The following is a 14,271-nucleotide window of genomic DNA, read 5'->3' on the forward strand; positions in this document are numbered from 1 at the left end:
GTGTCGTCTGATGCTTTTTTGGCTATAATAAAAATCTTGTTTACTCAGTTGTAAAACGTGTGTGTAATATTTAGAGGCACTATTCACACATAGCTTTTTGTTTAAAAAAAAAGGACAGGAAAGTGTCATTTTTATGTTTGTGTAGAGGAACTTATTTACGCTTTAACCAAAAACAACAAAACATACACTTTAAGGAGGGAGACATGTTAATTGTGTAATTATCCTGCTTCATATCTGTCAGCTTTAATGGAAATACTAAGATGACTGACCAGCCCAGCCCAGAGTCCAGAACTCATCATCACTGAATGTGTTTGGGGTTACTTGAATCGTGAGAGGCAGAACAAGCAATCAAGTTCTAAGACTGAACTCTGTGTAAGTGTGGAAAAATATCCCTGTAGATTTCTTTGAGAAACTGAAAGCAGGTCTCCTGAAAAGAATGGAATCTGTAATAAAGGCAAAGAGTTTTGAACTAGATTTGGTTGTTGAGGCTTCTGTGTAATTCTGTTTCAGCTTTTTTGCCCCCTAATGCTAAGATGAAAGATGAAGATGAAAACAAACACTAACACGTAATGTGACAGACGCTCATGGTAAAGTCCAAGAGATGCAGCTTTAATAGAAAGGGGATCAGCAAGAATCGTAGTCGTAGTACAGGCGTGGGCCAAAAAGAGCAAAATGACAAAACAGAGAAAACATAAACAGAAGGGCAAAGACATAAGGCAATGATCAGAAATGCAGAAAAACAGTCTAATACATGAAAAGGGAACCTGATAACACAAAGTAAACACTTAGTATTTCTACAGGAGAAACAATACCTCACAACTATCCTACACTAAAGCCTGGGCTTATATACTAAACTAGGAAAGTCATAAGACAGGTGAAACAGATCAGTGTTCAGGAGAGTTGGAGGGATGATTGGTTGAACAATGAGGTTGAACAGTCACATGATCTCCCAAGGGATTCTGGGAAGTGGAGTCCCTGTGCAAGTCGAGGTTAGAAGAATGTGTGACATAATGGTTGTTTTGGCTGCAAATTAAAGAGTGGTCTCCGACTTTTGCACAGTACTGTAGGCAGACAACTAATCATCAATGTCATGCAAAAAAACTCATCTCTATTTTTGTATTTTTTTATATTATCATATTTTGAAAGCTCCAGTTACCCTTTGCATTGTATTTGAATGTCATGATGAATGGACCAACAGAAAATTTTCAATTTCTCATATTACTTATAAAAACTACAGCTTAATATTACCTTCTAGTACAAGAAAATTTTTCTCTCTCCTGTAAAATTTTGGATATACAAGTTTTTTTTTTCTGACCGCTCTGATCAAGTATTTTTTTATTTTCTTTTTATGTGGTGCATCCATATTTTTTCACACCTAAAAATTATTCATTTGTGCAGGCAATTCGTAAAACTACACTATGTGTCTAAAATTACGTCAGAGCTATATTTCATTGAAAACTACTATATTTGATCAAAATTGGTTTACATATTAACTTTCCCAAAAAACAAGAATTATGATGTATTCACGTTTTTATTTGTTTATAGCTTTTTTAAAGATTTATGTTTATTGACTTAAGATTTTATTAACTTAAATATTAAACAGTTAACAGTAAAAACTCACATTAACTTTAATTATAAACAAAAACAGTATGTACTCCCAAACCTAAACTAATTTAATATGGCTAACTAATTTGGATTTTTAATTAAGGCTAAATGTATCACTTAATAGCCATGCAATGGACTTTAACCAAAATAAACTTGCTCAGGTACAACCTACCTCAGGCTAATGAGCCACAACCAATCACCTTCCAGATCACACACCAGGTTAACTGGCTCACATCAATTGTAGACGTTTTGATTACTTCAGAACCAAACCAGCTGCTCCTTGAGGATTCCACTACTAGCAGTGTAAGGTAACACAAACATTCAGCACGGTTGGAAAGGTGCTTTCAAAAGGGCTCTGTGATAAAGTTGTGGAAAGGCACAAGTTAATAGAAGGATACAAAAAAATCAGTAGCTTTAACTATCCCTTTGCGTACTGTTCAGAGCACAGTCGATAAGTGGAAAGTGTATGGCACCACCAATGTCTTGCAAAGAACGGTCAGATGAGACCAAGATTAAACTTTTGGGACTGAACTCCAAGCGGTGAAAACCCAAACACAGCACACCACTGAAAATATACCATATCTACCGTGAAGTACGGTGGTGGACATATTGTGTTGGAGTGTTTCTTTTCAGCAGGAATTGGGCAATTAGTCAGGATTGAAGGGAAAATGGATGCTGCCAAGTACATCCAAATTCTTGGGGAAAACATGCAGCCCTCTGCTAGACAGGTGAAGATGGTCAGGAGGTTCACCTTCCAGCATAACGACCCTAAACACATTGCCAAAAAACAAAGCAGTGGCTTAAGGACAGGAAGGTGAATGTCCTTCAGCAGCCAAGGCAGAGCCCTGTCCTAAATCCAATGGAAAACCTGAGAACAGAGCATGGCTGGTCACCACGATATTTGATTGAACTCTAACAATTCTGCATGGATGAATGCACAAATATTCCCCAACCTATTTCCCAAAGCTGGTAGGAACATGTTCAACAGACTGATGGCTGTAATTAAAAGGTGGCTCAACAAAGTACTGAGTCAAGGGACTGATCACTTTTCCAACCCTGTTATTCTAGTTTTTCATTTTTTATTCATTTTCAGAACCATTTGCTTTTTCCTTATTACTTGAATGTTAGGCAAAATGTGTAAATAAAGCTGGAGAAAGATTTTTAGTGAGTTTTGATTTCCGGCTGTAAGACAAAAAGTGACTGCAGATTTTCTGTAGGCACAGTACTTTTTGATTTGGTTTTATTCTGTGGTAGCTTTTCTACTTTATTTATAGCTCTCATTTACAGCTATTACAATTATTAAGATGTGTCAGTTACTATTAGGCTACACATGTTTTAAACACACTGAGATGATAGTAGAAGCACAATAGTTAATTGCAGAAAATGTTATACATTTTAAATGTACTGAGGCCCCAAAAATTTATATCAAAGTGCACAGGGAAACTATTTGATCAGTAAATATTAGAAAGAGAAGAAAATGGAGATAACACAGAGCACCAGATGAAGTAGACCAGAAACCTGTATTACAGAATACACTGTATTACTGTCTTCACCATGATTTAAAAGAAAGGAGTAATTAATTATTACCACCATGGTGACATTTTCATGACCTGCAATCACAAAAAGTCCTCCATTCCTAATGCAAGTTCAGATGCAAAACCTGAAAACATCATTTGCTTTAAAGGAAGAATGAATTGTAACTGTCAGTTATTTCTATAAAATTTAATTGTTAACCAACACATGCTGTTGTCATACCATTCTTTATCAACATCAACATTACTGTGATTATTTTCTTCATGAATACTGTGGGGAGTGAAACACTAATCAATAACCAGTAAAAACCTCACCAGAGCAGTTTACTGGATGGGAAAAGGCACCAGTGGTCCTTAAGTAAGCCACAGTTATTTTCAAGACAACACAATAGAAGTACATTGCCACTTAAAATATTATGGATATCTGATGGTCTTCCATACAGTTCAGACACTCCATACTTCATCTTATCTGATTAATAATGATATTGGAATAAGCACAGAGCATGTGTATGTGAAAAGCTTAGATAAAAAATATTTTAAAATAAAATTCACTCAATACGTTCTGTATAAAGTCATGTATTAATGCAAATAAATGTCAGTCACACATTTTATGTGAGTATATACATAGATCAAAAGTTCTTTGAATATAAACATAGAATCAGTGTTTTCAATAATATAAAACCAAACTAGTTGGGGACAAGTGTGTAAATGAGAGTCCTGCATCTTAATAGGTTTCAGGTAATTAGTAAGACACTAGGAAGCTGTAAATAATGTGTCCAGAATAGTGAGCAGAGCCTTAAAAATAATAAAATATATTCCATAATGACAGAGAAAGCTGTGTAGCAATCTTGAAAAGATCAAATCTCAAGGCAGATAACTTCACGAATGTATATAAATGGATAACTACCATACATTATTTATTATTTACTAACAAATAACAAAAACTGTAAATACGGCAAGTCATTCCAAACCTTTAAATTTCACTTTGTTATAATGGAAAAAAGACAGAAATTCCAGCTGTCAGAAAAAAAAACTTGTCTCTCCAAAATGGTAATTTTACAGGAGGAGGAAAAACATTCTTATCATGGAAATTAATGTAATAAGTGTTTTTTTTTGTTCCCAAGTTTTTTAGAGCTTTAATGTGACAGTGATATATTTAAACACGGTGTATGATTGCAAAAGAAATTACAAAAAGAAGTGTGTTGAAATGTCAAAGTCATAATTCAATCACAACAGTGTTTTATCTTAACATTACGTATTACTGTACTTTCAAATAGAAAACATGATGCTGTGATTACAGTGATGCAAAAGGTCCAACACTGATTTGGCTGTAATGACAATTCTACTTAGATATGCTGTGCAGACTTATAATCCACCCAACAAATACACACCTGCTACACACACAACTTCGTGCCATATAATCAAAGAGGATAAGATCACCAACTTTATAAGATAATAATACTACAAAGCTGTCCTTCAGTTCTCTCCTTGCATCTTATTTTTAACAGACTGTTATGCGAAATCTGTCTCTTATTCCGGGGCTGATCAGAGGATACAGTGATCTACCAGGTTTCATGTTGGTGAAAGTGTACATCAGTGATTTTCTATCAGCATCATAAAAGGACACAGTGTGTTCATCACAGTCTAAAAACACTCCTAGTGTTGAAGACTTTTTAGTAACTGTTTTTAACTGTTGTGGCATTAATAAATTTACACTGTAAACTCCACAGTCCTCTTCAGATTCTTTGTCATAACAGAGAACCCAGAATCCATTAGCTGGAGTTAAAGGGACCCTGTACATTCTCTCAGCCTCATCACTCGCCACTCCAACATACCACGAGAGTTTATCTTCATTTCTCTCCATCACCTTCACCTCCCAGTAATGTTTTCCAGAGCTGAACTTCTCTTTACACAAAGTGAAGATTTTATCATCATTATCTACCTCTTCTAAATCAGGGCAGCATACTGACTTTCCCTGGTTTGTTATCATGAGGAACTGTGGAGTTTCTTCTGGGTCTATGGTGAGGTTCACTGCAGAAACAGAGGAGAATATTTTATTAACTTACAATACATAGTCACAAGAGTGCAGTAATGTTGTGTTAAAGTGAGGTCATTTCTTACCTTTAAACCTTTTCATCTGGTCCCACTCTGCTTAAATAAAAATATCAAACACATTACCAATACAGTAGTTGTGTCAATCACAACAGCAGTAGACTAGGTTTTAGACTACTCAATATCTTAGGCTGGAGTTAAGAATATGAACCAACTTCAAAATAAACTGACAAGCTGTATGACTCACCTAAATTACAATAGTGTGCATATGTAAGTCTGATTATTAAAATTATGCGTTATAGGAGTTTTTCAAAAACTTTTGGTGAATGGTAGTACAATGCAGAAAAGTGGTACACTTTATTTCATGTGGTAAATACTTTGATTGAAACAAATCAAATAAAAATAATAGTTGCACTTTTCAAAGTGTAAAGTCAGTTTAATAGACGTGCACTTTCTAAAAAACTAAGGCTAGGGCAGCAGTTCAGTGTAAATATTTCAAGTGATGAGGAGTTTAACTGTGGGCAATAGTTATAATTTTTTACTATTTAATAATTAGGACAAATTACTTGCAGTCCTTCTTTATACCAGATTGGTTTGTTCCACCACTTCACTAAGGAAGACCTGTTAGTCTTCACCAGTAATGAGCTATGATTAAATAATTACAAATTATATAAATAAAATATAAATCAATATTTTAAATAAAAAAGGTATAATTATGTACATTTGCTAGATTGCAGCAACTGTTCAATATTGAAAGCCTAATATGTCTGCAGGAGAATTTGTATATGGCTTTTACATATAGGTTCACTAATGTAGCCAGATTGCGAGGTATTGCTTCTCCTGTAGAGCTACTGAGCATTTCTCCTGTGTTTTTGTGATTGCCTTTTTGTGTTTGGACTGTTTTTTCTGGATTTCTGTTTTTTCCCTTTTGTCTTTGCCCTCTGGTTATGGTTGCCCTTTTGTACCTATTTGCTGTTTTGGATTTGACCCACGTCTGTTTACTGACCACAATTCTTGTCAAACCCTTTGATATTCAAGCCTCATTTTTTGGTTTTTACTGTGAGCGTCTGGCCCTTTCTGTCTTGTTACACTTGTTCCTTCATTATATCATGTGTGTATTAATAGAAGTAAATAATAATAAGTGAATTCCTTTTGAAGTGTTAACTTTGGGATAGATTTTATACAGATGAAATGCTCTCTCAACGTCATAGAATAGAACATAGTCTCAAGCCAGTTAAGAATCCAAAATGGTCCATGCCTAAAAGTATCTTCCCGAGATAACCAGCATGGTACAAATGGTGAACATTTTAACAAATTGGTCAAATATTGTGGTGAGACTCCATATTTATAGACCACATTATTAGGAAAACCATTCTAATACTGGGTAGGACCCCCCACTGATCTCAGAACAGTTTGGATTCTTCGAGATCCCATCCACTTAAGGGTTCAGCGTGTTGTAAAACACTGTTGTAAAAAAACAGTCCTTTTACCCACAGAACTGCCATTCACTAAATGTTTTCTGTTTTTCGCCCCACTCTTTACATACTATAATGACTGCAGTGCACGAAAATACCAGGAGATCGGCAGTTTCTGAAATAGATTAAAGCACCCTTTTCAGCACATTAAATTTATAAAGGGTACTTATATATACTTATATAGGATTCCATTAAGTTATATTCAGGCTCTTGTGTTAAACCAAGTGTGTGAAGTCCATGTGATGATGTAATGTTTTGACCCACCTTTTAATGCAGTCTGAGAATCTGTAAGTACAGTTTGAAGTTTATTCTGCTCCTGATGCTTTTTATCCACATGGGGTGGGTTCACTGAGTCAGTTTCTGAGAACAGAAGATACAGGAGATACTACTATTGGTACAAGTTCAGTTTGATTATTGAAACATTTGATTGCAACACTGACAATCAAGACAATGAAGAGGACTGTATCCCATCACTGCACACGCTATTCCAGTCGGGAGTCTGAATACGTTTCCTTAATACAGATAATATACACCTTAAACTGTATGAATCTGTCTATAATCACTTATTACTTCATAATATCATGTGCATACTTATTTAAGTGAAAAAGGAATTCATTTTGAAATGTTCATTTTTGGATAGATTTCATTGAAATACTCAAACTTTCTTGGATGTTCTATGAAATATTCTGTAATTAACATTTTAACAGCAAATATTGTTGGTGAGAGCTCTCAGCCTCAGTTCTTCAGGACAGATTTAAAAGGTGCTTCAACTGTCCAGTTTTAGTGAGCCATTGCCCACTCTAGCCTTAGATTCCTCTTCTTGGTTGACAGAAGTGGAAGCCGACATGGTCTTATGCTGCTGTAGCCCATCCACCTCAAGGGTCAATGTATTGTAAACCAATGTGGTTCAGAGTAGTTGTTTGAGTTACTGTAGTCTTCTGCCCACAGGACTGTCTCCTGTTTTTCCACACCATTCTGTGTAAACTATTGTGACTGTTGTGCATGAAAATCCCAAAGATCAGCAGTTTTTGAAATACTTAATACTCTGGTACCAACAGCTATGCCAAAGTGACTTAGATCACATTTTTTCTGCATACATTTTAATGTGAACATTAACTTAAGCCCTTGAACCATGTCTGCATGATTTTGATAATGCACTGCAATGCTGCCCCATAACTGGCTGATTGGAAAACTGCAGGATAGAGAAGCCGTACAAGCATTCTTAATAAAGTGGCTGATGAATGTATGTTTACACAACCATAACACAATTACATTAATGAAAGTAGCTTTAAAACTTTATATTAAAAAAAAAATTACAGAGACCACTTTCAACTCTACAGACATTTTTAATGTTTTGTGTGTTGTATTGTAAAATGTTCTCGATTTGAAGTATTTACCCAAACTTGTATGATGTAAAACTTCCAACAAGTGTACACAAATGTTTATACAAAGTGTTTTACTGCTGCTCTCCGGCAACCTACAATCTCGGCTAGTAGCAGTTAGGTGCTTTAGGTGTAGCTGTATGGTCTGTTTTTGCTGATCTTTATCCATAGGAGATGAATTCAGTAGTTTTGTTTCTTAATAATAATACACAAGGCTTATGCCTGTTTACTAACTTTTCATTGAAACATCTGATATTAATATATATTATCATTTCTTCAGCAGGATGTTATCAATGAAGTCTCCTTTATCCCCACACCTTAACATCTATATATACACCTATTATTACCTAGCCTTACATTTCATCCAGTAATACTTAACCTTTTTACTGAAATGTATTTCACATTAAATCTTTAACATCTATTGTAGTGTTGTTTCCATTTGCTCAGATCAGCATGTGCAGATTTCAATGTTAGATCTTCTTTAATCTGCTCTAAATTATACTTACCTGCAGTGAATGCTCCGTCAACCTTTGGTTCAGGAACCTGATGGTCATCTACTCCTATGAACACAACAACAAGAACAGACACTGTTTTTAGAATATTCCCTGAGGTGAAAAGTGCAGAACTCTTGGTCTGACATTTGTATGAAGGTCTAAATCAATATGAACAAACATGAATAGATGGTGAGAGTTTTAACCAACCTTTTAACACAGACTGATGAGGTGCATCTGCAGTGGGAGCTTCATGCTGCTCCTTCTCCACACTGGAGTTCAGTGGTTGAATTTCTGATACTAAGGATTCATAAAACTCAGTAACTGCACTACTCATTGTGGTGGTGATTATGTACCCGTTCCTCCTTATGATTATGAGATTTTTACATGTGATCTAAGTAAATCACATTTGATTTACGTACCAAAATGAAATGCTGTGTCAAAGAAAACCCAACATTTCTGAATCAGATCTACAGATTGTAAAAAAGGAAGTACAGGTAGTATTTAGGGAAAATGTAGCAACAATTAACCAACGTAGCAATATTAGTGTAAACAGACAATTCTTTTTTTTTTTACAAGTCATTGCAAAATTCATTAACTGAATCTGGCTTCACAAAATGACATGAAATGCCATTGGTCTGAAATGGTTCATTATAGAGAAATTTACTGATCTCTTTACAGTGGTGGTGATAGGAACCAGGGGTCACAAGGCCTACAATACAAATATAGCCATTTTATTTACCATCCAAAACCACCTGTGAACCTACACAAGTCTTCTGAGTTTTATATGTAATGTTGATAATGATAAAATAGTGATAACCATGAATTTTAATTAAAAATATGTTAAAGAATGTCTCAGGCACAGGCAGTGTAACCTTTTCATGTAACTTTCACCACCACTGTGAACAATTCTGACACAGCAGGTCTACAACCTTCATGTCAAAACACTCTGAATGACTTTGTTTACATCTTAACCACTTAATTTTACAGGAATTCCACTTTCATATAATATCACTAATAATTCTGTTGTAATTGAGACAGCAGCTCATCATTTAAATCATGTCCCTCTGACTTGCGTATCAGCATAATCAATATTTTAAGGCTGCAATAGTGGTTGAGTTTCTGATGGCAACATATTAAGCTATTGCTGCTTTGTATGTGACCTGTCTTTTCTGTTTTTGATCTTAATAGACATTCATTCATTTAGCTTGTCAATAAAAGTTTTATCCCAGCATCTTACTTTCTGCATGTTCTTTCTTCTGTTTCTTGGAACAAATCAAACCTTCAACACAAGAGACACATATTCAGTGTGAGACAGCACTCTATCAGCCAACAGTGTATCACGTAAAAAATTCACTGACTTCAGGATTTCATGAGTCAAATGTGGTTGCCTGAAATAGATAATGGTGTAAGTACCAGTGCAGCCCTACTTTAGTAAAGCACCTTTTCGATTTAGCATAAAATACACTCCAAACCCCAAGATGAACAGCAGCAAGATGAGGAGGACCACAATGAAGGCTTCTTTCCATGAATCTGCAACTACACACATACAAAACCAACAAATTCATAGAATTGAGGCTTTTCTGCTGTGACTGTGTTCTATTTGTTTAGAGAGATTCATTGTGATATTTGCGTTCCTCTGAAATATTGTTATGTGTTGTTTTCATTCAGAGATTCCCACCATCAAAACATGACTATGTTGTTTTAGATTTAGGGCCAAATTTAGTATGCTTCTTGCCTACTTATGAGTTTGTTGCAACAATCATTTGCTATTTGAATGGTTTAAGGCATTAAAATGTTTGGCCATGAAGACTGTGCCTCTTTCACAATGTTGGAGTTAAAACAGTTTAAACCACATTTGGTGTTTTTGCCTGGCTAGTAAAGTGTCCTGTCAACTTGTCCCTGGTGCTGATTGACCAAATCCACAAGTATATTGGGAAAAATTAGGTTTACCCTACTCCATTTGGATGTGTGGATCCTTAGGAAGGCTGCAATGATACATTTGCTTCCTGACAGCTAGGAACAGCATAACGCTTAATCGTTTCCCCCACAACGCTACAATAACTCTGTTACAGGCTGTCTACATTAACAACACTCTTTTCCAATCAACCTGAAAGGATGGGTGGAGTTTTATCATGTTGGTTGTGACATCACAAGCATACTGAATTTAATATGAGTTGTTTCACTGTTTAGTTTCCATACATGCACTACAATTGTTAACATAATACATAAAATGCTTTTATTTGAAAAAGCAAGACAAAATTTTCTTGATATAGTAATGGGAACATTTTCAGCGTAAATATAGAGTGTCACCTGTCTGAGTGTGTGGCACAACTCTGCTTTCTCTCATCTCTTGATTAGAGGCAGACAAAGCCACAGAGCAGGACAGCCACCCTGACTCAGAGGAAGAGACGAGCCGCCAAGAGCTCACACTCAGCAATCCTTCAGAATCTGAAATAGAGACAGACAGAGAGAGAGAGAAGTGAAGAAAGGTAATTTTAGAAGACAGTGTAGACGTATGGGAGCAAAGGAAAAACTGACAAAGCAGGAACATTAACATGTTTACTATTGAATTTTTCATTCAAATGCTGTTGATCTTTGTTGTATTGTAAGCTTTCTGAGTTTATGTCAGGGTTTAAAGCTATAGCTTGGCTAAAAATCAAATGTAAACAATTTCTCCCTCACCCCAAACGTGGTCAATCAACCAAGCCAAGTTTAGCGTCTTTAGTTTGCTTCTTTAGTTTTGTACTGGGTTAATACCCCATCAATTAGCATCATGCAAACTGCATACTTAAACCAGTAGTTTCTCCAAACCATGCAAGGTTGTTGCTTCTCAAAAATTCTTGTTTATGTGGTTTCCTGTATGGTAGAGCAGAGCTTACATTTGGTATAGACACAACCCTGAGACTATACCATCTTACAAAACTGAACTTTCCTCATGCTTATTTAGGTTGGCTGTGATTAGTGTTTTTAACTATGTGATGTACTTTTGTCCAATTGTTTAGATAACAGTATGTCATAAAGGGTCAGAAAATGCATAAACAAATCTATTTGAGATTGTTTAACACTAGATTTTGAGATTTGTGATGATTTAGACATGCAAGTTGCACAATGCTAACTGGTGGCTATAAGCAATAGAAGCTTTAGTGTATACTGTTGCTGCAGTTGACAAAACTACAGAGTTTCAAACACTGATTGACCACATTTAGAGTGAGAGGGAAGTTGTAAATTTGCTATTTGGCTGAATGTCACTGAAAATATAAGGGAGAGCATTAAAACAGGGTTACCTTCAGTGAACATGTCTTTGCTGACGTGTTTCAGGTCTGTCCCCGTTCCATCTCTCCAGTTTAGTGATGGTTTTGGTAGCCAACCATGAGAGTGACAGGAAACATTCACATGACCTTCTCCTGCATCAGCTACAGAGAGGATGGGAGTGGAGCCCACCGCTAGGAGAGAGAACAATGTTACACAATGAAATTCACCAATACCTTTTAGCCAGGTACATAATGTGAGTGCTAGCACTGTGTCAAGAATCACCATTTAAATGGTGCTCTAAGCCAACAACAGTTTGACTCAGAGAAAGTCTTCAGGAAGAGCTCAGAGTTCAGCTTTACCTCGTATTTTCAGGGACATGTTGCCCTTGTCATACCAGCTGTCACTGCCAACATGACATATGTAGAGTCCTTCATCTGCCATCATGAGGTTGTCCAGTTTCAGAGACACATCCCCTTTTTCCAGGGCTCCTAAGAGGGACACTCTGCCCAGGTACTGTTTATTTGCTGAAGTCTCCACAATCTGGCCACTCTTGTACAACAGAACTGGTGTGATATACATTGATGGACGGTACCAGCGCACTTCAAACTGTCTCACGTCTATATTTTTTGAGACAGTGCAGGGCAAAGACACTGAGCCTCCATACAGGCCTGAGACTGAAGCCTTAGGAACCTCCACGGAAAATAAATCTGGAATAGAGAGAAATTGGGCAGTACAATTGGAAAAGTGGCTATACATAACACTGATTTTTTGACAGAATTTACCTATGCAGCTGTTGTGATGTGCTGTTAGTCAAAGAGTACCCATCCTCCAACACATTTATTTAGATATATTAACACTGTGTAGAATTTCTAAAAAGAAGCATGCACTGAATACTGAACTTTCTTTCTATCAAGACCTAATGAGATATATAACAGCAAACAGGGGATACTATCTAAGGAAGTGTCATTTTTTTCATGGGGAGCAGATGTGGAGTATATTAAAAAGGCTATTACAGCTCTCATTGCATATCTATTGCTATAATAGATAAGTAGTTGTCTGCATACATTTTCCTGCTTGCTAGCTTGTTTACCCGTTTGCAAATTTGATCTGCAGAAATTTGGTTTCAGGATGTAAATGAATTTGGCTCATATGAAAACCCCTGCATAGAAGATAATGAACAACTATACTCACTAGTAGACGCATGACTGAGAGTCAGAGGGAGAAACAGCCAAACCCACCTCGGCACTACAGCTGTTAACAAAAGTAGACATGAATATTCTCCATATGTGAATGCAGTCACCGAAGACATCTAACTAATAACAATATACTTCATCTGTATACCAATTTTCACACATATAAAAGTAGTGTAAACAGTGCAACGTTAAACAGAACAGCAAGAAAATAGAAACAAAAGGTAGTAAAAAATAGTAAAACAAGTAAAAAAAAAAATACAACAAATAAAAGCAATGACAAAAATGCAAAAAAATGTGAAAGAAATAGCACAGAACTACAAAACTGAAGTGTCTAAAAGTAAGGACAATAATAAAAGCGTAATGCTAAAGTGAAAAATATGTTCTATAGCCTACAGCTTGGTGTGCAGGACAGGGGGTCCTTCAGGACCCGGGTTGGGAACCACTGGCCTAAATCAGTGGTCACCAACCCTGTTCCTGTGGTTCCAACCACAATTGGTCACAACTGTTCCAGCTAGATCAGGTGTTCCGATATGTCAGTCAGGAAGACTAAGGTTCAGGCGAACATTATAAATATAATACTTTTAGATTTGTAGTTTTCTACAATATTTATGTTTCATTCTCTCCAGCTCGACCAACCAATTCGGGCCCAGTGCTGGAAAAGCCTTCTGTTTCCTGAGGTAAAACAGTCAAAACACGACGTAGAAGATGAAGCTTACGAGGCTTAATGAGCTCCTTACCTGTGAACATGGCGTCAGTGCTCTACAGTGAGAGTAACTGTCTGAAAAAACATAAACCTGCGAGCTTCTTCCCGAAGTGTAAATCAGTATTTACACAGCCAGAGTGTCGTCTGAATCTGTTCCTGACACAATTCCGGAAGAGAGGAGTAAACTTTCACTTCGGTTTCGCTCCTTTGGATAAGCCCCTGCAGGAGAATCCAAAGGAGGAGACTCACTCGGTCCTCAAGCTCAAGCAGATTTTGAAAACGATGCCTCTGTGTGTAACTGCTGAATAACAAGCATTTTAAGGCACGTTTTTGACGATTTATTCAATTTTTCCAGTCCACCTTAAAACGCCGCAGTAGCGGTATTTCGCCGGTAGAGGGCTCTCTTATAGTTCCTGATTCGTGAAATCAGCGAGCACACACACACACACACACACACACACACACACACACACACACACACACACACACACACCCACCGATAAGACCTAACATTAAAACCACCTCTCACCCTGCTCTTCAATGGCCAGGACCCCCACAGAGCAGATATTACTTGAGTGGTGGA

General features: G+C 36.6%; 1 protein-coding gene across 3 annotated transcripts; it reads right to left on the reverse strand.

The window, feature by feature from the left end:
• Nucleotides 1–3,697: 3,697 nt before the first annotated feature.
• On the reverse strand, nucleotides 3,698–14,062 carry LOC118804217 (butyrophilin-like protein 8). Of its 3 annotated transcripts, none has more exons than XM_036564782.1 (13): nucleotides 13,723–14,062; nucleotides 12,984–13,043; nucleotides 12,152–12,499; nucleotides 11,825–11,983; nucleotides 10,851–10,988; nucleotides 9,981–10,076; nucleotides 9,778–9,819; nucleotides 8,960–9,007; nucleotides 8,748–8,837; nucleotides 8,553–8,606; nucleotides 6,929–7,024; nucleotides 5,259–5,285; nucleotides 3,698–5,168 (listed from the first exon to the last, which is right to left on the reverse strand). In XM_036564782.1, the coding sequence occupies exons 1-13, from the start codon at nucleotides 13,730–13,732 to the stop codon at nucleotides 4,639–4,641; spliced, it is 1,698 nt and encodes a 565-aa protein (XP_036420675.1). In that variant the 5' UTR covers nucleotides 13,733–14,062; the 3' UTR covers nucleotides 3,698–4,638. The 3 variants fall into 3 exon arrangements, with proteins under 3 accessions (XP_036420675.1, XP_036420674.1, XP_036420676.1); XM_036564781.1 differs by having other exon boundaries at nucleotides 5,259–5,288; XM_036564783.1 differs by lacking the exon at nucleotides 8,960–9,007 and having other exon boundaries at nucleotides 5,259–5,288.
• Nucleotides 14,063–14,271: the final 209 nt, after the last annotated feature.

The sequence above is a fragment of the Colossoma macropomum genome, unplaced genomic scaffold (genome assembly GCF_904425465.1).
Source record: "Colossoma macropomum unplaced genomic scaffold, Colossoma_macropomum, whole genome shotgun sequence".
Classification (NCBI taxonomy): Eukaryota; Metazoa; Chordata; class Actinopteri; order Characiformes; family Serrasalmidae; genus Colossoma; species Colossoma macropomum.

Bases quoted from the DNA above. Each gene is read 5' to 3' on its own strand.
- LOC118804217 (XM_036564781.1), bottom strand. The intron at 9,820-9,980 runs GTGCTTTACTAA...CTTGTGTTGAAG, and splicing joins TTTTATGCTAAATCGAAAAG to GTTTGATTTGTTCCAAGAAA. The intron at 9,008-9,777 runs GTAAGATGCTGG...TACAATCTGTAG, and splicing joins GAAGAAAGAACATGCAGAAA to ATCTGATTCAGAAATGTTGG.